Source organism: Rhamphochromis longiceps, linkage group LG5 (genome assembly GCF_057381845.1).
Source record: "Rhamphochromis longiceps isolate RC_006_pf linkage group LG5, R_longiceps_female_GT1.1, whole genome shotgun sequence".
NCBI lineage: Eukaryota > Metazoa > Chordata > Actinopteri > Cichliformes > Cichlidae > Rhamphochromis > Rhamphochromis longiceps.
The window spans coordinates 18,771,949-18,797,448 of record NC_140561.1 but is presented as its reverse complement, the minus strand read 5'-3'; the positions used below and the strand labels follow the sequence as shown (position 1 = coordinate 18,797,448).

Genomic DNA, 25,500 nt, shown 5'->3' with positions numbered 1-25,500 from the left:
TACAACATTTGCGCACATGCGCAGTGTGACTATAGCCTGCTGTTAACATGGGAAGATACTTTGCCGGATTTTAGCTTGGTAACGTGCTCAGCTACTCTCAAGATCTAAACACATGGAACAACTTTACAACCAGCCTTAATTTTCACGGTCAAAACGCTGATTTTTTTTGACCCGCACAGCACACGTAGGTACGTTTCGTTTTTGTACTTGGTTGAAGTAACATTGGCCTAGCCATGCAGCTAATATATCATGGAAACTTGTTAGCTTGGTGGCTCATAACAGTAGTACAGTACTGTAGATTTATATGTTAGCGGATTTGTCGGGAGGATAGATGCCTGAACTTGTTCTGGAGTTCTGGGTAGTGTTAGGCAGTCATGTTTCTCTCTTTTTTTAATAGCTTCCAGGTTCACCTTGATGCAACATAGTTTATATTTAGTGTGGCTCACTGGCATGAGTATCAGGTGGACAGTACTATGGTGATATAAATTTTGTAGCTAGGAAAAAGCAAACAAAAATAAAATAGCAAATAGTGAGTAGAATAAAATAATTGAACTGATGAGAAATATTAGTAGATAAAGAGAGGGAGACTGACTGACTGAATGGCTCATTACTGCACTTGAAGGTGAAAACAAGGTGCTAACAGGATAATTACCAACCAATATCCGTAAAATCAAGTGAAAGCAGCATCCCTAATTAATATAGTCACTGGGTGACAGTTAGTGGAGTTACCCCGTTAATAAGGATCATTGTATAACCCCAAAGTGTCTTAAATGAAGAAGGATCATCATCTCTTCTTACGACTTTTAAAATGACAAAAGATGCCATAATAACCTAATAAATGCAGTAAAAACACACACTAAATTACCCCTGTTTTAAAGTTTAAGCTTAGTATCTTAATTTTAGTTGATCTTCAATCCAAACTAGGGCTGCCACGATTTGTCGACTAGTCACGATTACGTCGACTATCAAAATCGTCGACGACTGATTTAATAGTCGACGTGTCGTTTGAAGCTTTGTAAGATCGCAAAAGACGCAGGAATAATAGCAGGATTTAAGAGTGTAATAACGGACTGAAACAGAAGATGGCAGCACAGCATGTACAAGGATGCCAGCTGCCGTTAAACCCCGAAGAAGAAGAAGCAGCTGTGTCCCAGAATTCATAGCGCGGCCCAGCTTAGTTTCCAACAATGGCGGTAGCTAGTTAGTTTTAATATTACTCTTATTATTCTTTCTGGGTCACAAAATAAACGTTTAACATATTTTCAGGCGAGAATGTAGCTGTGTAAACCTCAAATATCTGCTCAGTTTATCAGGACACCACATATTTTCAAAAGCGCTCCGACGTTTTCGGAGACGTCTGTTACCCACTAGCTCGATAGCTAGCCGGGGGCTAGGTCACTAGCGCCGTGAGAACACCGGACTCCCGGCAAATTGTTTTCAAACCCACCGCCGTCTTTCGCGACTCAGGTTAAATATATATGAGTCACTTAGATAAATTAAAAATGTTATTGTTTGGCTTTTTTTTTAGTATTTTATTTGTTCCTGAGTAAATCGGTTTGGCTGAGATTAAAGTTATAGTTTTTACACAGCTGAATAAACGTCAAGCAGACAGCTGATTATCAGAAGTGTGAGATGCTGGAGAATATACTCCGGTGTCCTGTTATATTTTAGATAGCAAGGAGTTTATTAAACTTTACCGAAACAATCTGCAAATTTCATTAAAATTGAATAAACTATCATCTTGTCTTTATTTTTAGTTAGCACCTTAAAAGCTTAAAGCTGTAAGCTAATGATAGTTATATAAGAGCAGATGCTGCTGGTGCAATAAGCTGTAGTTTTACGTCCAGTGGATGACGATCTGATTAGTCGACTAATCGCATAAATAATCGGTGACTAGTCGACTATCAAAATAATCGTTTGTGGCAGCCCTAATCCAAACTCAAACTGGGCTTTTCTAAAGTAAGGATCACTGGCTCAGTTAATACTGCACGTGAAGTGTGTGCGTTTCCTTGATAGACCGGGTTTTTGCAGTAGTTTATCCTGGTTGAAGAGTTTAGCTCTCATTCGACCAGACAGACCTGTGTGCTGGCATTGGATTTGGATATATATTTGGATTTTATATTTTGGGAACAGTTTTGGTTCTGCTTATTTTTCATATTTTTTTTAAATTGTCATGCGACAGAGAGGTTGGTGTATCATGATCATTCTTTTTTTGTTCTTTTGTTTGTTAGTTTTTTGCTTATTGTGGCTTATTTATGTAAGATCTTTTTCAACATAGGGCGTAAAAGTCCTTGAGGGCTGTGACATTAGAGACCAGTTTCTGTTTGGGAGTTGTCTTGTATGTAGTGATAGGAAAAGCTGCATCTTGCAGATTAGATTCATTAATGTTCATTGGGCTAAGTTAACAAATGGCTGACTAAGCAATGTGAATTTTTACTACTCCAACAATTTTTTCTTTTTCAAAATTAATTTAGATGAAGAAAGTAAATCCAACTTTACAAGGTGTTCAAATTTTAATGTTTGACAGAACTGATGAAATAAGTTGACGTCTTTGCAAATGTCACACTGGTGACATTAATAAGTCATATATATATTAAATGCAGAATCACGTGATTATGATTGAAATCAACTCACTACTGCTGGAAAGCTGATTTTCTTTCATCACCGTTTAAATGTGTAACTGAAAGAGTTACACAATCTATGATTCTAATCAAGGTCACGCTGGGACTAGTACAGCACACATCCACACCGGAATGTGAGGCGTAGGGCAGATAGCTTTATTTAGTTTACTTTTTTTGCTGTGTCTGTCCCTTTTTGCAAAGCTGCTTCTAGCAGTGAGCGTAATAATAAAGTTGTTGACGTGTAGCAGTCTGGTGTCACACATGACTGTCAATGCGCAAACTGAGATCTTGGCAATAAACAGTGGACCTGAGTGCGTCAGTGCAGAAAAAAATAAGAAAACAAAAAGTATACACACACACACACACACGTGCACGTGGAAGTGACAGGACAGTTAACTGAAATTTCTCTTACTGCTGTTTATGTGGAGAAACAGAACCTTTGCTTTAAGACATGATGGCGTGAGATCAATTTTATGTTTAAAAACTTGTGCAATGGGAGAGGGGAGTCACATGGTCATTAAGCTCAGGACAATGCATGAGTGAGAGTGAGGGTGGTCTCTGTTAAGGGACTTGCTGTGCTTTTGTAAGTCCAGAAAGTGATCCCTATGTCAATAGCATGACTTTGATCGTGAATTGTTTATTAGCAATTGCTTGTTCATATTTCATGGTTATGATAACTACACAATAATGCCACTCTGCATAGTTGCAAAGGTATTTGAAACCTTATTTTCAGTTTCTCCAGTTGTGGCTTCTGGCTTTGACCACAGGAGAGCACATGAGGCCGGAGAGGCTGAAAATGAAGAAAGTGTTTTGTGGCCCAGAAATCAGCAACTTAAATCCTGATGGTTAGATCTAGACAATTACAAGCTTCATTTAAAAAGTTCATTATGTATTTATTTATTTTTTGATTTCTTCATTCATTTTGTGCAGTTTCACAAAGGTGTGAAGAGGTGCAAAAACAAGTAAAAATAAAAATATTTAGCAGTCTGTCTCCAGCTGTATGGCATGTCAACAGGAACGAGAAGGATCGTGGACAGCTTGATGTGGAAATCTGATAATTTTTCCTCCCAGGGATACAATCATAAAAAAAAACTTGCTGCTCTAAATGAACTTTTTAAACAGAAAACAGGTGGAAACTAAAGGCTTGAGGTAAAAATTAGATCGTTTTAATAGCTTCAGTAGAAATGTCAAATCACATTGTCCAAATAAATACATTAAAAAATATTTTTGAATTTATTTAGTTTATGCATTCCCTTTTACGTTTTGTTTTGTTTCTTAGCTTTCTGCCACATCTTTAAGACTGTTAATTTAAATACTGCTGCTGAGGAAACATGTCGTCTTATAATGCGCATTAATCAGGTCACATGATCAGGTGAAAGAAGTGGCACTGGAAACTTTGGTGGTTGGAAAAGCTGCCGAATCTTCACCATCTGCTCCTTGTCACATGGTCCTGCTGTGTGTCATGTGCTTTCCGTGGCCCTTTGCTCCCTCTTTGTCAAACATCACGTTGTTATAAAAGTTATTTTGCAAGACTGAGGTTTCACATTTCATTCCTCAGTTTCCGTTACGAGCAGCACAGAGTGTGTGGTAGAAGTGAAACTTGGCTGACAGTGGTCAGCTCAGTGTTTCCTGTTAGACGATCCCATTAATGTAGTGTCCTTTGACTTGCTTTTAATGTTGCTTAGTCATTGTTATGACCTTCAACGTTCAGTGTTTTTCAATTTGTTTTCTTAAAGAGGAACAGAAATTGCTGCACAGTCATGTCTCGTGTTAAATAGTTTGTTCTTCCTTTTGAAAAATGTGTTTTGTTATAAAATTTTTCTTTACTCATGTTTTAATTCTCAGATTATGCAACTGTTGTCTTTTTGCAGGGAGGCTGATATTCATCCCTTATCTTCCCAGGGATCCCTCAGCCTGCCCTGATGAAGCCCAAGCAAGACGGAGACCTCCTGGAAGGTACACGTTTAAGATGACTGAAACATGACCCTTAAAATACAGACCCACTCAACATGTTGTCCAATATTAAACACTTTGGACATTTGGCTGTGGCTGGAGGCATATTCTGAGTCACAGGGAGCTTAATATTCAGATTATAATCAGCAAAAAATCTGAACGAGAATAAATCAGAAGAAGAATTGTAAATGACCCCGATTACTTCCTGGCTGACTACTTTATGCACACCTGTGGTGATATCTTGTCTTCCCAAAAAATAGCTTCCTCCCAGCTGAAATGATTCTCTGTGAAGAGATTTAAGAGCAGCACAACAAAACCTGAACAGACTGCAGATATTCATGTTCAGAAATCTGAACCAACAGGTGTCAAAAAACTGACAAGAAAGCAATTTAAGAAGTCAAATGCATTTTTCCGTGTAATCCCCACTCTGTATTATAATTACGCCAATTATGACCGGTAACATGAGCCAGTGAGTACACTGATAGCTGCTGTAACAGTGTTTTCCTTTACGACTTTAAATTATTTATCTTAAAAAGATAAACATGGTCCATCTTTTTAAAAGGCACACAGTGTGTTTACTGTGATAAGCAGTAAAAACTCTGACGCTAATAAAACTTTGTCGCTAACTCAGATTCTTTGAAAAACTGTCTGTGCTTTTTTTCCCATGTGTGAGAAAGGGCGGGTTTTGTAATGTATTGACTTCCTCGAGCACATAGTGCGTGCGCCATATTTACTTCTCTCTCTGTGTGGGTCATTTTTAGAAAGGCGGGGTCACAGTGTCCTCGTAACAGCTCATGTCTAAAAAAAAAATGATGATAAAGGCAACGTCATATAAAAGCTAATACTTAGGCAACTGTGGACTTTAGGACCTTAGTGAGTTGGAGATGGAGGGGGCAAGACATGAAAAGTCCAAACTCAGTGAGTAGCAGTTCTCTGCATTTACATGCACTTTGAACAAACTATTATAGATCTGTTTCTTATTTTAATCTTGGAGTTGTTTTTTAGTTCTTTTGTTTTCTGGTGTTTTCATGTAGTTCTTTTCTTTTTTGCTCGAGTTTCTGAGGTTAACATGCAAACAATGTGGAGCTAATTACAGGTTACTGCTCAGCGAGTAAAGGCTTGTAATTTAAAGTCTTAGACCAAAGTGCTTGTGTTGCATGTAGATTAGAAGCAATGAGTTTTGTTTGCCTTTTTCCAGAGGGTGTACTTGTGCTGTTAGAAAGCCCCTGGATCCCAGACAAGTGTTAGATTGTGTGTCTCAAACGTTTTTCCAAGTGCAGTTAGACTGACAGAGTCAATATTTGATTATTTCAAGTATTTTAAGCAAGCTGCAAAACCTGCCAAAAAAACCCTTCCCTTAATTGTCAGAATTTTATGCTTTATGTGTGAATTAGTGAATTTAGCTGAGATTTTTTTCTATCATAGTGATTATGCCACATCCATAAATCAGAGTTTCACAATAACTATACAGAGTTTAAAACAGCGCTTACGTCCAGATATAATAATGCGTCGCACTGGCACAAACTGGGTTCTGGCTTAATTTTTCTCAATGCGTAAAATATAGGGAGGAGAACATTTAAATCAAGCAAGTGTTCAGAAAACAGCGCAACCTTTTCAAATTAACTGCAAAATTAACCACGCCTATGACCGCCATTTGGGGATTGTGCTCACACGCTATTTTGCCCTCTTTAGTAAATCTGGCCCTCACAGTTGTTTTTTTTAACTACATCTCCATTGCTGCAATGTGTTTGGTCAACAGAAAACACGGGAGGATGTTGATAATGAATGAAAAGACATGTGTAACGCTACCTAAGGGTACTCTGTGTGATGACTAATGAGAGTCCCTCTGTTTGTCCTGCTGTGCTTTCATCAGAGGACTCCCCTCAGGAGAATGGAGTCCACACAAACCAGTACAGCTCCATCTCCCCTCCTGCTTCACCTGTGGCCCAGGATGAACCCTTCTCCACATACTTTGAAGAGAGGGTGCCCATTCCAGACAGTGAAAACCAGGTACCACTGCCATCACAAATAGTGTGTTTCATTTAGACACACAGGAAAAATATTTTATTTGTAAGTATATGTTTTGCATATTATTTGATTCAAAAGGAAAATTCTGTTTCTGTTCAGTTGTTCAGTTTCCGTAAGCTCTGGGCTTTCACTGGACCGGGGTTTTTGATGAGCATTGCTTATCTGGATCCGGGGAACATCGAATCAGACCTGCAGTCTGGAGCTGCAGCTGGCTTTAAGGTGAATGAAAACGTTAATCCACCCAGAAAAATAAACTGTGGGTGTAGTTTTGCAGGCAGTGGAGGTAGATTTAGGAAAATAACAACTATACTTCGAATGTTTCAGGATTCAATCCTTTCACTTTATATTTCAGGAAGTAATTCTGTCTTCAGATACTTTTTCTTTTAAAAATATTACTGCCTTTTTGTCTTCTTCTTTTTTTTTTTTTTTTTTTTAAGAAACCAGGGTCATATTTTGTCTCTAGCTCAGTACTTCACTTGTATAATAAGCTGCATGATTGCTCTGTTGTCTGCATCTATGATAACTCCCTTTTATTAATAAATAAATAAATATGCTGTGTTGCAGATAAAATGCTAATTTGAAATCTTAGTTTTAACTCTTTACCCCTTGAAAACTGATTAGAAGTAACTCTCGAGGCTTTTTTAAATCTGATCTGAAGGGTTTATGTCATATTTCAGGCCTGCTTATAAAACAAAATGACTGGGTTTGCATCCGACGTGAGGGAGGGTGATCTCTGCCCTTGCAGCTAAATCTTTGTTCATTATTTATTGAAGTGTTCAATCTCGTCATTAAGGGTACAGGGGAGGTTGTCAAAGGTCATTTTTATGTTGGAAAGTCTTAATGCATCTCACTGTATTGAGCAAACATGAACTCATACAAGAAATCTAGGGGTCTGTGCAGATGTGGCCACATGTGCTGATTTCGTGCTTCGCCTTCTTCAGCTCCTATGGGTTCTCCTTGTATCCACTATCATCGGGCTGCTGTTGCAGAGGCTGGCTGCTCGCCTCGGGGTGGTCACAGGGATGCACCTGGCTGAAGTCTGCAACCGCCAGTATTCCACCGTGAGCACCCCCCTCCACCCTCAAGACACATCTGAGTCACATCTTTCTTGTCTTTCATTATTTATAATACATTCTATTTAATTTCAGGTTCCTCGCATCATCCTCTGGCTGATGGTGGAACTGGCCATTATTGGCTCAGACATGCAGGAGGTCATTGGCTGTGCCATAGCTCTCAACCTCCTTTCTGTGGGCAGGTAACGTCTTTGACACTTGTATTGGAAAAGTTTATATGATTTTGCAGATTTACAAAAAAGGATTCTTTCTCGCTCAGGATCCCACTGTGGGGAGGAGTTCTCATCACCATCACAGACACATTCGTGTTCCTCTTTTTAGACAAATATGGTATGTGATTTGTTGATGCAGATATGCAACTGATGCAACCAGATTGGAACCCAAGTGATTACATATGTTTATATCTCTGCAGGACTGAGGAAACTTGAAGCTTTCTTTGGCTTTCTGATCACTATAATGGCTCTTAGTTTTGGTTATGAGGTACGTTTTGGTCACCTGAAGCATTTGTCACCCAGTGTGTGGCTGCATCACAGGGTTGATTTTGTGTTTTCTCCCTGTAGTATGTGCTGGTAAAACCGGACCAGGGGGAGTTGCTGAAGGGTATGTTTGTACCCTACTGTGCCGGCTGTGGGCCTGTGCAGCTGGAGCAGGCAGTGGGAATTGTAGGTGCTGTCATCATGCCCCACAACATCTACCTGCATTCAGCCTTGGTCAAGGTTAGAAACATCAATGTACTGTTGTGTGTAGACTAAGAGAAATTAGATTTTCCTAAATGAATGTGAAAACTGTTTCATGAATAACCTTATGAGTGGGAAAAAAAACATTTTAAAGTAACGTTTTTAAGCTTATTGTTTTTTATCTCCCCTCCTTATTCAGTCTCGGGAAGTCGACCGCAAAAATAAAAAGGAAGTCAAGGAAGCCAACAAGTACTTCTTCATTGAGTCTGCTATCGCCCTCTTTGTCTCCTTCCTCATCAATGTGTTTGTCGTCGCAGTCTTTGCTCAGGCCTTCTACAGTAAATCCAACATGGACGTGGTGAGTGTCCATGGCGCCATACTGAGGACTGTTGAAAGCGTGTGTGGGTCATTTTGAGATACAGTAAATTATAAGTGAAACAGTGGTGATCAAGTTGTTGCTGACTGTGTTCCTGCAGAATGCAATGTGCAATAAAACTGGCAGCCCTCACACAGATCTCTTCCCTCTTAACAACAACACACTCGAAGTGGACATTTACAAAGGGGTAAGTCCACAGTCTGTAAGTCTCTGCAGTTCTGATGAGCAGGTTGCATAATGTCTCATTTTGGAGCTACTAAAATAATACAGAATAACATCAGAGTAGAAAGGGAAGGAGCATCTAGCAGTTTATGGCTTGATTATCTAATTTTTTTTAATTAAAAAAAAACAAATGTTTTCCCCTTGTGTGACATTAAGACAGTGTAAACATATCATAGAGGTATTTTCACAAAATGGCTCCTTGGGTGTTTAGGTGTGTTTCTAGAGTTGAATCAAAGTGTTTTTACTCTTTACTTTCCTATTAATAATATCTAAAAAGGCTAATTTACACATTGTGTGAGTACCAATTTATTTTACCATTCATCACTTTGAAATGGCTGTTTGTCCTAGATTAGACTTTACCCAGATGAACATGTATGTTGACACTTAACTTTGTTTGATACATGTGTTCAGGGGATCGTCCTGGGGTGTTTCTTTGGACCAGCAGCTCTCTACATCTGGGCTATCGGTATTCTGGCAGCTGGACAGAGCTCCACCATGACGGGCACGTACTCTGGACAGTTTGTGATGGAGGTAGGAACACATGTTGGCACAGTGTATTTTACTTAGATACCACTTTCCTCTGTTTAAAAAAGGAAACAGCTCTGCACTGATGTTTCTGCTTTCGTGTTTTTAAGGGTTTCCTGAACCTGCGGTGGTCTCGTTTTGCACGGGTGCTGCTGACCCGCTCCATCGCCATCACGCCTACACTGCTGGTCGCCATTTTCCAGGATGTTCACCATTTGACTGGGATGAATGACTTTCTGAATGTGCTGCAGAGCCTGCAGGTCAGCACGAGTATCTTCCCCTCAGTGCAGTTTGTACTGAAACATTTTTGATGTTCTTTTTGTGTTCTTGTTAAAAATATTCACTCTTCTCATCCTTCAGCTTCCATTTGCTTTGATCCCAATTCTGACCTTCACAAGTCTGAAATCCATAATGAACGACTTTGCTAACGGATTGTAAGTGAAATAAATGTTTTAATAGTTTTTATTCTCTTCTTTATTAAGTACAAACTGTATGCATTTTACTCATAACTGACAGGATAATTATCTCAAGAAGCAAGCTTTTCTTGGCCCTTCATGTAGTTGAAGTCTGTGTACGATCAATGAATTTAACACAAATGAAAACATTAGCAGCACAGTCCAAAGCATCTCTTCCCGTAGCCTCGGAGTTTAGGGAAATAATGATGGACTGAGGCCAAGGAACAACTGATTTAGCGAAGTCCATTGTTTGACCCTGTTTGGTCTTTATCCAAATATAAAACCAAGCAACACAAAGTCCGGACCCCCAACTGTATTCTCTGGATGTTTTACTCAGGTCAGCATAAAAGGACTGGACTGACTCAGGTGTAGACGTGGTGTCATGTGACATACAGTCGACTCTGCTCAGAGTTGTCATTGTGACTGTTTACTTATCTAATGCACAGACGGGTCATTTATTAAATCAACCATATATTTATATTTAAGCTGTCTAAAATGGAGTTGCGCAAAATAGGAATTTATGCAGCAGTGTGACTAACTAACAGAAGTGAGTCTGTGTGTTTCTGGAAAAAAATGTGTTTCTGGTCAATTTGCAGTGTTAGGAAGTATTTTGAGGACTCTGTTAGTTTAGAAAGCACAGGATTTCCCAATTGTCTAATCCAAAGTCTGTTTCCTCTAGGGGGTGGAAGATTTCGGGAGGTATCCTCATCCTGGGCGTTTGTGCAATCAACATATATTTTGTGATTGTTTATGTGACGGCCCTGAACAGCGTGGTGCTCTATGTTTTAGCTGCTCTCCTCTCTGTAGCCTATCTGGCCTTTGTGGCATACCTGGTGAGTTATTATTGCTGTTTCATGTCTAAATTGTTGTCTGTTGATGCCTGTAGTCTAATCTCATGTTGATAGGACTGCAGAGCATGTTTTCACACATCTTATTTTCTAATAACCAGAATTAGTCCTGGGTGGTATAACCAAAAGTCTGTCCATCCATCTATTTTCTGCCATTGATCTGGGTTCTGTTCATGGGAACCCAGATCGCCAGACCTCTCTCTCTCCAGCTCCTCTGAGTGAGACCGAGGTGTTTCAAAGCCAGCTGAGAGAAGTAATCTCTCCACTATGTCTCGGGTCTGCCCCATAATCTCGTCCCACATGCCCGAAAAGCATTACCCAGGAGGTATCCCCGTGAGATGTCCAAGCCCCCCTTCAATTGGCTTCTTTTGATGGGTGCCACAATCATTTCTTAAAAGATTTCTGCCTTTTTCATTTTGTATTACAGAATTATCTTAAATTTTATGCATTTCTTTTATTTTTATTTTTTACTGGTGTTTTTTTTTTTTTAGTAGGTTTACAGTGACATGCTTCTATTGGGATTATAGATCAGAAAACATTTGAATGTCATCAGAAAAATAAAGTAAAGAATGGTAAAAAAAAAATCTATTTTAAAACACCGTGTGTGCCCACAGCACAGAAGCAACATGACAAGAAATGAAGCAAGATGAGTCTAAACTTCATAAAACCCTAAATTCCAAAAGTTGAGATCACAGTTGTTATACTGGCAAATACAATATTACACTAAATCTTTCTGGCTGTGTATTGATGGCTGGAAAAAGCAAGATAACCCACCCAGCAGTAATCAGAACATATCGGTAGCAAATGAATAATATTTTTTTCAAAAATTTGAATGCTTCACTTTCTAGACATTGAAAAGGTGCACACACACAAAGTCTGTAATGTCCTCTCGCTTCTTCCTCTTTGCAGGCTTGGCACTGTCTGGTTGCCCTGGGCGTCTCCTGCCTGGACTGTTGTAGCAGGGTAAGCAATCGGCCCGCTGTGCTCATAGAGGAGCAGTCAGAGTACGACTCCTAAAGCTGAACACGACTGTAACCAACAGCATGTCTCTTTACTCTGGGCGCCCCGTACACAGCCGGGACTCTTTAGGATCTTGAAAGCACATTTGACTTTTATTTTTTAAAGGGCTGGATATCTTGGGTTTTTTTTTTAAGATATCTGTCTGGGAGCCTTTTTTTAGGCTCTCAGACATTCATATGACACCAGCACAGGATGTTATCTTCCAGCATTTGATACTTCAGCCAAGTAGAAATGTGATGATTTTTAAACTCTAATTTAACCTATGATTTGTCCTGCTCTTAATCACCCTAATCCTCCCAGTGTGAAGCCACACTGCACATTTTATGATTCCCACTCAGTCTACCTCAATATCCTTTATTTTATTTTTTTAATCTCAGAGTCAGCTCTCTTCAAGTGTGACTCATTAGCTTAAAAAACAAGTCTAATACTGCTAGATAATGTCTAAAAATAATATTATGACACATGAGAGTCAAATGTCCAATAGATATCCAGCCCTTATATTACAGGGTTTTTTTTGTTTTCAGCATTCTTGTCTAGCATATCGAAGAATTTACAGTGGCATTTTTGAGCATCATGCACATCTTTCACTTGTTGCTTCTTGTGTTTGGAGTCCGAGCTTAGAGTGCACGTGTAGTTAATGCACAAGTCTGTAAAAATACATTTTAAATCAGAGCCAGAAAACAGAAATCTGACTTGAATGGAGGAAAGTCTGAAAGTCACCTTATCATTTCCAAAATTGGTGTGTGTCTGGCCCCTGAAAGCTGCTTTAATAATGTTTTTAATGCACAAATGATCGATGAAATTAATTCCTGAGTGCACATTAGTGACACAGGCAAGCAGGTGAAGCTTTGTGTGACTGCAGCATCATCCCCCGAGCCTCTGTTAGCGCCTCTGTAGTTTATGATGCCAGAGACTCAGGTTGAAGTGAGCCCATCAGTGAAATCATACTTGTGTTTTTAGCAGTGTGCAGAAGCGTCCTTTGCTTTCAAGCCTTTATTGCATGTGCAAAAATAATGATTTTGTGCATTCTTTTTATTTTTGTTTGTTTTCTGCGATACCAAGTTAACCTCAGTACTATATTTGTTATTTTTTGTTGAACTTCAGGTATACAATAGTAAGATGTGTATAACTGATGGGGAAGGTGGATTTATGTGCATGTGCTCTAGTACAACACTGTAATCATTTAAAGTTGTTAGGACTGTGTTTGAGTAGCAGCCATGACAAAGGATGTTGTGTTTATGTATTAAAATCCATAACCACAAGTTTGTGTGTGCGGTACAGTGTGTAGAGCACACAAGTCATTTATGAACAAAGTTTAGAAATCTCACAGCTCATATTAAAATGCAGATTCACTCATGTGTATACATTATACAGTTTCCCAAGCTAATGACTCCACTCTGAGACCTCCTAATGTTTTACTGTGAAGTTAAGTAGTCACATGATAGCGTGATTATCAAGTGGGGAATAAAATAGTTTGTTTTTGTTGCCTTATTTATTTTCTGTCCTGGCTTTGTTAGTCAGACCAGTTTGCAGGACAGTTGTATACCCTGTTTTTATAGAAAAACAACAGACACATTTTTAATAAAGCAATAAAAGATTATTCAGGTGAGGAAAGGTGGATTTAATTTTTTTTTATAATTGTTTATGTTTCGGCTGTCACCATTTGTCAGTTCAGTTTCAGCTGTGACTGATGTTAGCCTTCACACAGCCCTCACTCAGCTGCTCTTTGTCCCGGTAGCATGCTCAATATCAGTAAAGTGACGATGATTAGACTGTGAATGAGTTTTAGCAGCCAACACTGACGAGCCTCTTCTTCCAGTTTTACAACAAAGAAGATTAAAATTGCTGTGACATTGCACAATATAATAAACTGTATTAAAGCTCCTGACTTGGCAATATCCAAGTAGCATGTACATACTGACCAATAAGATGAGAGTACGATGAGCTGTGTGGGGCACTGTAAACACAGTAAAGGCCTCGAGTTTTTTTCAGATGTTTTTGTGTTAAAATTCTCTCTCTGGCGTGGTGGTTCAACATTTCTGCTCTTGTATAAAGTTCTCAAAAGCTTTTCTAAGATTTCTAAAGCTGTTCTTGGACGTGATAGAAATATGTTTCAGGTGAACGTGAGTTTGTCTTATATAAATAACTTCTCTGGCAATAAAACAAACATGACAGACGAACATTTGAACTGTTACAGAGAAAACTGTGTCTACTCTCAAATTATATCATGTGGTTCTCTGGTCATTTCTGTTTTCTTCCCTCTTTTGGAGGTTGAATGAAAAGCTGTTATTTTTCTGCTGCTGGATGAAGCCGCTGTGTCTCCGAAATAAATTCACATTATGGATATAAGGACATTTGTTTGCGTCTTCTGTGTGAAAGTCCTAACATGGACTCAGGATTACTGTGTTTTTAACTTTTAAGTAGCTGAGTAAATCATAATCTTAAAGCCCATCTTTGTTTTTTAAAAGATAACTCTCCTCACTGTAAAACCCCAAACAGTAGAGTAAAGGTGTTAAACTGATGTGTTTAGAATAGTTAGCTAAATTACAAAAATCTTCATTTCTCCTTACTGGTGCTGTTTGAGGGTGTAGCACCTCCTAGTAGGCTATAGAAATGTTCTTTTTCAGGACTTTCCAGGATTAAATGAGGAAAGTCTGACCCAAGGTGAGCACATTTTAATGAATCTGCAGTCATAAAACAATCAATATCAAATCCTGAACTGATTTAACTCTATTAATCACCAATTACAGTGCATTGTTGATTGTTTGTAAGTAAAGAACCAACACCTGGCAATCCATATTCTCCAGATTTATGGTCGAACTAAAAAAGAGTGAATAATACGTATGTAGAGTAACATAAAAAGGATTTGGTAACACAGATGGTTTCCTGAGTCATCAGAAGAAGAGTGTGTGTGTGTGTGTGTGCGCGCGCGCTTAGTTTACTATATTTTTATTTAAGCCGATGCTGACTCTCCACTGATTTCTCTAAATGTTAACATATTTTAAGAGCTTACATTTTCTATGAAAACCAAAACAAGTTCTGGCAAAATCAAATAAAAATGCTTAACAATTAAATCATGCTCAGCTGATTTGTCTTCAGTGTGTGACTGTTCCTCTGAGTAATGAGAGCTCCATGTCCTCTTCTCTTCCAGATGCAGCTGGGTGTGTCGCGTCACACAGACATGTACTTACTGAACGATATGGACTCTAATGCATTGGTGGACAGATGAAGGACACTCAGAGCAGGTGCTTGACTGTGGTGTAGACACCGTTAGATGACCCGACTGAAGCGTGGGACCACTGAAACTCGGCTAGTATGTGTTAGTCTTCACCCCCTCGGTGCCTGAGGTGTTTTTAAAGTGTCCTTACAGAACGCCCACGGATGATCGTGACGTTTTCATTCACAAATATCTCCGGCAGCTTCGGCTCTTGCAGAAGAATAATGTTTAAGAAAGCAGTGTTTAATTAGAAGATGTGTTTAAACAGTTGCTGTGGCTGTAACTATATAAGGTTAGACGCTACAGCCATGAAGCAGACAAAATAAACTGACAGCGCGTGATGTTGAATTGCCTGAGTCATAATTCAGAGAAATAGTGCGCTCGAGGCTGCACGCTATTCCACATGAAGGTGCTCGTGGTTTTTGTTTTAATTACCCGTTTAACTTGTTCCTGTTTTGCCTCACATGATCTTAAAAAGAGATCTCATTGGATCTTTTAGATATCCTCACATAGTCACAACAAGAAGGCAGAAAACCAATCACACTCGAGCGCTGTAGGGTTAATTTATATGATGTTAAAGTCAAAAGCTGCTGCATTATGGGTTTTTTATTTGTTCAAGACAAAGAGATTCCTGCAATAATGAGATTCAGTTAGATGTTAATATTAGACCAATATTAGACCAATAAATTGATAGAATATATTGAATATGTACATAACCCTTGTTGATCTTATTTATGTGTCATTAGTCAACATTTTTCCCCATGTTTAAGTCTCTTTTAATATATTGCATATAAAAGAGGTGACAGTTTTATGTCACTCTCATTCGACAGCTGCTTCGTCGTTGAGATGAATCCCTCCAAACTTTCTTTTTAAAATTAATTTATTTTTTTAAGTATTAAGTATTCAAGATCTCCTTACTGCAGTGGGATTTAATAAGTGTCCAAAAATATTTTTTTTAAAAGATGCAGACTTTAAATTAAATATTAATGTGTCCAGTTTTAGCACATTTACATTCCCATTAAATGCATCTATGAATTTTCTGTCATAGCAGTGGTTCAATATGACTGATCAGTGCAGAGATCAGAGTCCAGTCAGCTCAGTGTTTCTCTTTTGTTAATTAATTTTTGTGTTATTCATTCTTCCCTTTTATTGTTCTTAGTTTTTCTTCAAAGTTAATCTTATGGTCAGTTTATTCCAGTATTTTATTTATGCTATTTGTTTTAAATGCTTTTTTTTTTAGCTTTGGCTTTTGAGAGTGTTAGAGCTGCCTTTTTTTTTCTTTTTTTTTGATTATGCCAAATGTGTGCAGAGGTGTGATGTTCACTGTGTTATCTACAGAGAAACAAAGCGATTGTTTAATTCTGAAATCTTACTGGGAGAGTAAAATTGGCAGCTGAGGGGAGCCGGTGGAAAATGGTGTATCTCCAAGCCATCAACTCTGGTATTTCTTGTTGCTGAAAGCTGGTTTTCAAGTCCTGGTGGAGTTTGTTTCCAATATCAGAGAAGACAGTGCCTAACATCAGAGAGCTTATATGAGAAATTGTGATCAACTGTGAAACACAGATGCTTGTTCGTTTGCTCCACAACAGTGAAGATGTAGTATAGAGAAAGCACTGGTCAAGACAACGGGGAACTGGAGAAAATAATAAAATGAAACTATAAGCAAATCTGAAATAGGACACTTGAGAAGCAGTTTAATGAACCGAACCTTTCCACTGACCAAATATGAACTGTAGGTTATATTTACTGTGCAGATGACCACAGTGCCTCATGTTTTTACCACTGTGCCTCATTTAGGGCATCCTGAGCACAAAAAGAACAAATCAGCACTTGATTGCAAAAGAAGCGTATAATTGAAAGAATGGAAATTACACTTTAAGCTGTTTGTTTGAGGGTTTATTTAATTTGGAGGACCATTAATGGGTTAAATGCTAGAAACGTGTGTGGTCTTTTATGCAAATGTCACTGAACATATCTCCATGTTGAGTTGTATTTGTTAGAATAAGATGTACGTCTCTCTATGCCACCTTGGCAGTGTTACGAGGTTTTCTCTGATTGGTGCATCACGTTTCACGTTGTAAACATGATTTGAATTCAGAAACACCTGCCGAAGACCATTTTTAGGTTTCATGTCTAGACAGAAAACTGATGCTGTATTATATTGTGATTTTTTTCTGGAACTCTAAAACTGTTAAGTGTGGCACAGTATTGGAACGTCTATCTAAAGGGCCACAGTTTAAATTACCTGCTGTCTGTATGTTTTTTGTTTTTGTTTGTTAGTTTGAATGGTGCTCTTGGTAAATAAAAATAGACTTTATTTCAGTTTCTGTCTTTCCTTTGTTAAATTCATACTTGGACTGAATGTTGAACAACTTCTTACTCTTTATCCCTCATAACGTTTTCTCTGTATCGTTCTTCCTGGTGTTGGACTTTTTTTTAGCATCTAAGTAACAAATATGAAATTAGTTCATGTTGACAGTCACAGAATGTAAATGTGACCATCAATCAGAGCATTCAGAGATATTGCGAAATTGAAAGATTTAATAATCACCTAGGAAAGGAAGAGAAAGTTATTAGATTTGTGAACGTGTTTCCAGTATGTTCCGAGAGTAACTTATAACTTATTACAAGTAAAAAATTAAATGTTTATTGATTTTTATTTTATTTTTAAATCTTTTACATAGTTTGCTGTCTGACAAGAAAAAAAACTAACATTAGTATCAGTTGCTCATTATTCTGGTGGTCTGCATTTGGTTTTATAGGAAAAGAGTAGGAAGAAAAAACAAATAAAATCAGTGCTTTTGTTCAGTCTTACTGTCCAAAACCACCAGCCAGTTGTTTAAGGACAAATTTAATGTGTGAGAAAAAGAAGTGCAAGTCTCAGTTTTTTTTTTTTTGCATGATAAAGAAATGTTGCTGCATTACATAAATAAAAATGTACCAGCATGAATAAATTAATGTTTAATATTACAGATTATTAAAATTAAATAAAAATCTATCGTTAAGTGATGACGTAATTTCCGTTTCCGGATCCAAACACCCGTGTTCAACATGCCGCAGTGCTGTGTTCCTTTTTGTTTTAACTATTCTGGATCAAAAAAAAACACGAATTTGTCATTTCACCGCTTTCCTTGTGACGAGAAAGAGAAGCAGAAGTGGCTGCACGCGATAAGGTACGTTACAATTCCAAAGTGAATGAATAAACTTGTAAGATGAACGCAAGTGTGGTCTTACTTTAGTTAGCTAATATAGCTAGCGTTGAACAACTAAAACCCGCTAATAAAAAAACCATCCTACTTTGGCACACCGTCCTACCGTACAGTTTATGAACATTTCTGCTCTCACACAATAATTCCAGCAATTATGCAATTAATTTTACCCGTCAAATTATACTTCTAGCTCATATTCACAAACAGGACTGTTTGCCACTTAATTTTGTGTTGTGCGCATGCGCAGAAACAACCGGTAGGACGGATTCCCAGAACATCCTGGCTTCTACGAATTTTACATAGGCTATGGATTTTATCATGTTTTCTTATTACGAAGATATCAACGCGGTTTGGATGTCATTTTTATTTCTCTAAGCAAAGATTGAAAGCTATGGGTCAATTTGCCATAACTACACAGCTTTCTACTCTTGGAGGATTAAAAATGACACATGAAAAGCGATCATGTCTTCATAGTAAGAACACCCACTAAAATCCATAGCCTACGTGAGAGTTAATGACCAAAACAGAGACTTAACTACCAAATGGTTAGCTATATGTGTCAGCATTTATCTTTCTGGTAAGCTTAAAAGCCAATAATACACAAAAAAAAAGTTGTGTAAGATTATACTAATTACGGTCACTGTTAAACATAAGTAACAAAGGGCTACCATGTGATGAATAATTTCTCTCTCCCTTTTTAAACACTTCTACAGCCGTCTTAACTTCACCCCAAACTGCAACTCAAGAGTCTGCAGCTGGCATTTCCCTGAAGGAAAAGCTGCGGGGCCAACAAGATTTGCATGGAACGAGGAGTCTTTTCACTTCTCAGATGAAGAAAAACACCCTGTGCATAAAAAGAAAAAAGAACAGGTCCCAGCTAGTGGTGAAAATGAGTGTGAAAGATCAGATGAGCTACATCACTCCAACAATGCAGATACACAGACAGCTACTGCAAGCTCCTCAAGTTCTTCCAACAGTCTTGTGGTGCTTGAGATTGAGAATGATATGCTAAGACAAGAGAATGAAAAGCTAAAAAAACAATTGGAGAAACAGAAGCAGACGTTCTCATTCAGTCAAATATCTGACAATCCTGAAAGAGTCCAGTACTATACTGGATTGCCCGATACTGCTACTGTCCTGTTTTTAGAATCCCTTCTTTCCAAATTTGAGCTCAAATATCATTCTGGTTGGACTGTCCAAATGTTGCCCATAGTGGACCAGTTATTACTAACCCTAATGAAGCTCAAACTTGATTGTGGCCATGTAGACCTTGCAACAAGGTTTACCTGCAGCACAGCCACAGTAACTAACATTTTCACAACAATTGTTAGTGCACTGCACGACATTTTGTATGTTGGCATGTTGGAAAAAAACGTTGCCTCGAGAGCCAAGAATCAGACATCGCTGCCGGATTGCTTCCAGCCATTTCCTAACTGCAGGATTGTGCTTGACTGCACAGAAGTTTCTGTTTCTGGCAGAGAGAGTCGTGACACACAAAGTTGTTTGTATAGCCAACGCAAAGGACGGATCATACTCAAGGCTCTAATTGGTGTGGCTCCAAATGGTGTAATAACCTTTGCAAGCAACTTGTACAGTGGAAAAACCTCAGATAAGGCGATAACAGCTGACTGTGGAGTACTGCGACATTTACAACCAGGTGACATGGTCATTGCAGGTAAGGACTTCACAATTCAGGACATCCTCCCAGAGGGGGTCTCGCTGAACATTCCGTCTGTCAGCGGACAGTTCGCACAGCAGGAAGTGAACAATAACAGGCTGATCTCCTCTGCAAGAGCACATGTAGCACATTCCATTCAAAGACTGAAACGTTTCTCAATTTTGAATCTCGTCCCACATCAGTACAAAAAAAATATTAATAAGATACTGAAAGTATGTGTGTGTCTTACAAATTTACAGACACCCGTTATCCATGAAACTGAATGAATTAGACCAGTGAAAGTGCAGAGGCAAAATTACATGGTGTCACTGTCTAACTACTTGTGGACCCGACAGTACAACTGTTGAATATGTTTATTCTTATTGTTTGTACCTTTTTAAGTATTTTGGATTGTTTTGTGGATATAGTCAGGATGTTACATCATTTTTAGTTGCATAGTTTAAAGTTGAAAATTCTCAGTTGTAATTGGTAAAATGTTTAATTTTACTCTAAGTGGTTTTTGTTTCATCAGTGGCTTGTTATATTGTTCATTTCATTCCAGCTTCCTGATTACTGCCTAGTTGTTTTGCTGAACATTTTCATTAAAAATAAGGAATACAAGATAAATGTGTTACTCTTTATTTTCAGAAACAGTTTTTGTACAAAACATTTTCTTGTTAAAATCAAAACTTAATTTTAATAATTTATCTGAATATAATTACAAATGTACAATTTACAAATATTTATAATTTATTTAAAAATGAACTGAAAAGTGCTGGACCGATGCATCGCTTGTGCAGATATGAATTCATAGCTGCGATAGACGGTTGGGTAAAAGAACATTTCTAAAGTTTCAGTGTTAACAGCCCAAGTTTGTTCTCTATCAACAGGCAAGATTACAAAGTCACATGGAGTCCAACCAATAAAGTGACAGCTGTTGGTCCCCTGTGAGATGTAGATAGTTGTGATGCTTTTTTAATACCAGGGAACCACTTGCCTCATCCAGCTGTAGGAAAAAGTCCTTCCTTTCTACAGCCTGCAAGACAGTTTTGGTTCTGGCTGACCATGGGCATTTCACCTCAATCGTGCAGTCATCAGAGATTGTCCCATCTGGAGAACTGCCAAGCAGGCCACTGTTGGTTAAAAACAGTCCCCTCTCAACAACTGCACCAGTACAGTCAGTGTACAGCTGCCTTTGGGGATGAGACTATTACTTAGTTATAAATGCATTATTAGAAGCACAGACCCCTTTTTACTGACAGCCTACTTTAGATCCTTCTGTCAGGTTGTACTGGCCAAGCAGAGTCTTAAATAAGGAATGGTATGAGCTCTGCTGGACTACACCTAAGTTGCTGGCCATGATTCTCTTCTTGCGATATGCTGCCCTTTCATTAAGAAATACAAATTAAGAGAGATGGTTCACTCAAATTTCTTGCTTAACACCTAACAGAATTAATTTCAAGGCCCCCCCCCCCCCTTTTTTTTTTTTTTTTTTTTTTTAACCACAATACGTTCTCTGTTTGCCCAACTGTTGCTTCCTCAACCTGTTTCTTCTCTTACGCAGTCACAGTGAGTTATGCCAGTACATAGCAAGCCTTGTCTTCTGCTTGGCAAAACTCAGGTTCCTCAGCAATCCATCAAATGTCTTGGCTGGTAAAGTCTAGATTTAAAGCAAAAGGAAAAACAAATACAATGTGAAAAGTTTTTAATGGGACCAAGAATGTTTGACCACAGAGTAGAAAAAGTAGAGTATACAAAATACATATAAAATTAAAGTGGGGATAGTGAAGACAGACAGTCTGATGTCTGTAGTTTACAAGAGTTTACATACACGTATAATTTATACTATGTATTAAGGTAAATATCAAATTACCTTATGGCCTTCTGGACTTATTTAGGAGTATTCACTTAAAGCACACGTTTGACATTTTTTGATGAAGACTACATGTGTGTCTCAATATAAAACACAATGCTTTACATAAAATTAAGAGAATAATTACAACAAAGACAGAATTTTAAATAATGACCGACCTTGTGTAGTTGATGGCGTCATCTCAGCAATTTCTTTTGCTTTCACACATGTTCCACCTAAATCAACATTGCGATATAATGGCACTTATCTTTGCCAATCAGACACTCACGGGAGCTGAACCTCACTGACTGACCCTCAACATGCACCCATATTGAAAGCAAATTAATGCTTACCCCAAACATTCTAACAAACACCAGAAGTGCTGCTGTGTGTACCAGTACCCCTGTAGCTAGCCAATGGGCAGGAAGATAATCTCAACTAGGCTAACATAACTAACTCTCCAAAATCTCCCTGTTTTGTAGATTTCCATCTTGGTTTACTTCCACTGTTATAGCAGTGCTGTATGCATGCGTGTTTTATGAAATGCATCAGCCAGTACAGGACATATCATGTTTAATCATCCGTTAGCTAGCTTACTCCTAACCCATCGTTGTTTATTCAAGAGCATTTGGACCCGGAAATGTCAGCTATGTCACCCGTAACATCAGACTTAACAAGCAGATTGTAACCAGTAAAAAAAAATTAAAAAAAATAGGAATTTTATTGGGTTTTAATTGTTATTGTTTATCTATTAATTAAATACTTTGGCATAGTATGTATGGCATTGATGGAAGTCAAAACAGCAGGACAAGCTGTAAAACTTCTGAAAACATAGTTAAATGTCAAAAATATAACACTTCCTTCATATATTCCAAAAACCTCCAGATAGGAGTCTACCGGGCCGATTTTGGGCCCCGGGCCTTATGTTTGACACTCTTGCTCCAACACAAATGACCCTGGCTGCAGAGTAGGGAGCCAGCAGGGATCTTCCCGCCCACGTGGGGGCGCTGCACGAGCTGTCTCACGCTCCACGTACCCGGTTGCTACGTCACCACATTTCACCGAATACGATGCAACAGCGTGGAAAAGCGTAAAGGTGTTCTCCTGGCGGCCCACAGAAACAGTAAGTTGAATGAAAAGTGGAATAAAGTGCATCTCTGCGTCAGTATTAGTAACCCGGCTGCTGAGCTGCAGAGGGTTTTATAGCAAACGGTGGCTGAGAGCCTTCCGGCCGACTTACTTGAATGTTTTTGTTTTTTTGTTTGTTTTCCTGTGTGATGCTAAAATGTGCGCGTTTAGAGGCAAAATGAGGGAAGCTGCTCTCCTGCTCACACACTGCCTGCTTGTGTGTCTCCTCCTGAGCTCCAGCCAGGCGGCCAGACAAGGACAGGACCTCAGATGTGGAGGTGAGTAACCGATTTGACGCGCAGCCTCGGCCGCACGCACAAAGAAAAGTCCTAATGTAATCGGTGTCTGACCTCTGCTGCACCTCCCCTCCCCTCCTCAGCCTGCAGGGCTCTGGTAGACGAGATGGAGTGGGCCATTTCCCAGATAGACCCGAAGAAAATGATCCAGACGGGATCTTTCAGGATCAATCCAGATGGGAGTCAGTCCATCAGAGAGGTGAGGCTGCAGTAGCATAGCCACGTTGTAGTCTGGGTTCAGCCCCCACTGTAGACTGCATCATAAGTACACAGTGTTGACCACAAAACAGGGCCATACTTTTATAGAAAGCATTGCCTGCCTCTGAAGGTCATTATCTCATTTTAAAGATATCAGTTAGTTTCAGTGGGTTGGCAATAAAAAGAACTTCTGAACTCTGACACCACCAGGTTCCTCTGGCACGCTCAGAAGGAAACCTCCTGGAGCTCATGGAGAGCATATGCGAGAGGATGGGGGACTACGGCGAGCGCACGGATCCCTCCACAAACAGGAAATCGTACGTCAGGATCAAGTCTCGGAGCGGCGAGGCCATGGACCTGTCGGAGGCCTCGCTGGATTCAAGGGTTACAGCCAGCATGAAGTTTGCGGTGAGTATAGTTTTTCCCGCTTAGACCTCCAGCACACCCCAAGGAGGAGCACAAAAAGAAGGATGTGGTTTAAGTGTGTATTTTTCCTTTTTTGTTCAGTGTGAAACAATAGTGGAACAGCACGAGGATGAAATCATCGAATTCTTCGCTCACGAAACGGACAACGTTAAAGACAAACTGTGCAGCAAAAGGACAGGTAGGTTGAGGCCAAATGCATCAAAATGCAAACATTTCTTTCTGTTCTGATGTTCCCCATGCGTTCAGCTGTTAATTCACCGTGTTGTTTCTGTGCTGTGTGTCCCGCAGACCTCTGTGACCACGCTCTAAAAATGACCCATGATGAGCTTTGATATCCTCTCACCATAGCGACTGTCTCTCCTCAGCTCAAATGGAGACTTCTGGGTGCTGTAGTGTTTTCTATTGCCACTTATCACCTGTTTGTGTCAGGGCAGTGGGACAATCTGTATAAAAATCCTTATGATAAGAAATAAAAACAAAAAGCATTACTCCTGTGATCATGGACACTTTGAGGACTACTCTGCTACTCTTTTTTTTTTTTTTTTTTTTTTCCCTTTTGGGGAGTAATATCTCATTTTATGTGACACTGTAAGTTATTAAAAAGGCTCTTATTGGTCTCTGGATATAAACTGTGAAACTGTAAAAATGAATTTGGACTTTATGCGGAGGCTAAATTTGGTTGGGTGGTCCTTCGAGCCCTCATTCACGCATGATGGAAAAATTCCTGAGGTCGAATCAAAGTGATGCTGAAAGAAGTTGGCCTGCTCTTGAATTACACCGCTATATAATGATAAGTGTGACTTTCAAGTTCAAGCTTTAGAAGAGTTTTTTCATGCTCGTCAGTATTTATTTAACTGCCCATGATCACAGGATTAACTGATACCAGCTTGATTCTCCTTCTTATATTCCCCCATGAGATACTCGTTCAGGTAAAACGAAAAGTTGAGGGCCTCGTTTTTAAAAGTACATCGTGTAAAAATAACTTCAGATAGGGTTTCAGTGTAGTTCGAACGATAACGTGCCTTCATCACCAAACAAAATTTCCCAGGTAGTTTACCCCCTCCAACAGCAGCGACATGCTCTCAGCAGTATGCTTTATTTATCCTAAATAAATTTGGCTAAAAGACTCATGTTCCTAAACTGTTGGATTATAACCAGAAATGTCTTCAGGTGTTAAAGTGCTTAGTACACAACATTTGCACAATTAGTATCCACATTCCTGTGCATTAATTTACTGTTTAACCTCCAGTGACTTTAAAACACTCCTACTGCTAAATAAACTGCCTGCATCTTCTCAAGTTAAACCTCTCACATGCTGCTGACAGAGCACAACAATTATCCTCACATGTTGGAGCCTAAACTCGCGCACACAAAACTTCTTTGCTCATTATTTCACATTACCTCAGAGTTAAACACTACCGAAACCAGCTGCGATTTACTTGAGCTCGAGAATCGAGATTGTAGCAAAGTTTAGATTTCCTGGCTTTGTAATAAAACTGACCTCCTGCGTAACCCCACCAGAGTGTGCTGTAGGCAGCAGTGCGAGCACACCAGTACAGCCACAGTAGAAAGATCAGGAAGTATTTTTGGTGTTATTGTGTGAAAATGAATTTTCCGTTTTGTGATCATTCTCCTGAGATGTCTTTTTAATATAAAATTTGTACATTTTCTGACTCTGCTTTGTCTTCAGTCAATGGAAATGTTTGTTTTTGTTTGTTT

At 38.9% G+C, this 25,500-nt stretch overlaps 3 protein-coding genes across 10 annotated transcripts; all 3 read left to right on the top strand.

Moving 5' to 3' along the window:
* Nucleotides 1-21: 21 nt before the first annotated feature.
* slc11a2 (solute carrier family 11 member 2) lies at nucleotides 22-17,325 on the top strand. Of its 7 annotated transcripts, none has more exons than XM_085406314.1 (17): nucleotides 22-184; nucleotides 4,524-4,577; nucleotides 6,448-6,584; nucleotides 6,702-6,821; nucleotides 7,544-7,663; nucleotides 7,751-7,857; nucleotides 7,935-8,005; nucleotides 8,088-8,155; nucleotides 8,236-8,391; nucleotides 8,552-8,710; nucleotides 8,829-8,915; nucleotides 9,362-9,481; nucleotides 9,586-9,735; nucleotides 9,836-9,909; nucleotides 10,610-10,763; nucleotides 11,688-11,741; nucleotides 14,950-17,325. In XM_085406314.1, exons 2-17 carry the CDS (start codon nucleotides 4,544-4,546, stop codon nucleotides 15,025-15,027), a joined length of 1,689 nt encoding a protein of 562 aa, XP_085262440.1. In that variant the 5' UTR covers nucleotides 22-184; nucleotides 4,524-4,543; the 3' UTR covers nucleotides 15,028-17,325. The 7 variants fall into 7 exon arrangements, with proteins under 7 accessions (XP_085262440.1, XP_085262438.1, XP_085262439.1 ...); XM_085406312.1 differs by having other exon boundaries at nucleotides 4,493-4,577; XM_085406313.1 differs by having other exon boundaries at nucleotides 22-188.
* A 722-nt stretch (nucleotides 17,326-18,047) lies between these two features.
* On the top strand, nucleotides 18,048-20,508 carry LOC146669757 (uncharacterized). The gene is made up of 2 exons (XM_085406307.1): nucleotides 18,048-18,188; nucleotides 18,938-20,508. The coding sequence occupies exons 1-2, from the start codon at nucleotides 18,067-18,069 to the stop codon at nucleotides 20,166-20,168; spliced, it is 1,353 nt and encodes a 450-aa protein (XP_085262433.1). The 5' UTR covers nucleotides 18,048-18,066; the 3' UTR covers nucleotides 20,169-20,508.
* Nucleotides 20,509-22,718: 2,210 nt separating this feature from the next.
* On the top strand, nucleotides 22,719-25,459 carry cnpy2 (canopy FGF signaling regulator 2). Of its 2 annotated transcripts, XM_085406306.1 has the most exons (6): nucleotides 22,719-22,856; nucleotides 23,033-23,139; nucleotides 23,241-23,356; nucleotides 23,566-23,763; nucleotides 23,863-23,959; nucleotides 24,070-25,459. In XM_085406306.1, the coding sequence occupies exons 2-6, from the start codon at nucleotides 23,040-23,042 to the stop codon at nucleotides 24,111-24,113; spliced, it is 555 nt and encodes a 184-aa protein (XP_085262432.1). In that variant the 5' UTR covers nucleotides 22,719-22,856; nucleotides 23,033-23,039; the 3' UTR covers nucleotides 24,114-25,459. The 2 variants fall into 2 exon arrangements, with proteins under 2 accessions (XP_085262432.1, XP_085262431.1); XM_085406305.1 differs by lacking the exon at nucleotides 22,719-22,856 and having other exon boundaries at nucleotides 22,868-23,139.
* The last annotated feature ends 41 nt before the right edge of the window (nucleotides 25,460-25,500 follow it).

Excerpts from the sequence above, each read along its gene's own strand:
- slc11a2 (XM_085406314.1), top strand. The coding sequence starts at position 4,544 with ATGAAGCCCAAGCAAGACGGAGACCTCCTGGAAG. Across the intron at positions 4,578-6,447 it reads AGACGGAGACCTCCTGGAAG|AGGACTCCCCTCAGGAGAAT; the intron begins GTACACGTTTAA and ends TGCTTTCATCAG. Across the intron at positions 8,156-8,235 it reads CTCTTAGTTTTGGTTATGAG|TATGTGCTGGTAAAACCGGA; the intron begins GTACGTTTTGGT and ends TTCTCCCTGTAG.
- LOC146669757 (XM_085406307.1), top strand. The coding sequence starts at position 18,067 with ATGCCGCAGTGCTGTGTTCCTTTTTGTTTTAACTATTCTGGATCAAAA. Across the intron at positions 18,189-18,937 it reads AAGTGGCTGCACGCGATAAG|CCGTCTTAACTTCACCCCAA; the intron begins GTACGTTACAAT and ends ACACTTCTACAG.
- cnpy2 (XM_085406305.1), top strand. The coding sequence starts at position 23,019 with ATGTGCGCGTTTAGAGGCAAAATGAGGGAAGCTGCTCTCCTGCTCACA. Across the intron at positions 23,140-23,240 it reads ACAGGACCTCAGATGTGGAG|CCTGCAGGGCTCTGGTAGAC; the intron begins GTGAGTAACCGA and ends TCCCCTCCTCAG. Across the intron at positions 23,764-23,862 it reads CAGCCAGCATGAAGTTTGCG|TGTGAAACAATAGTGGAACA; the intron begins GTGAGTATAGTT and ends TTTTTTGTTCAG.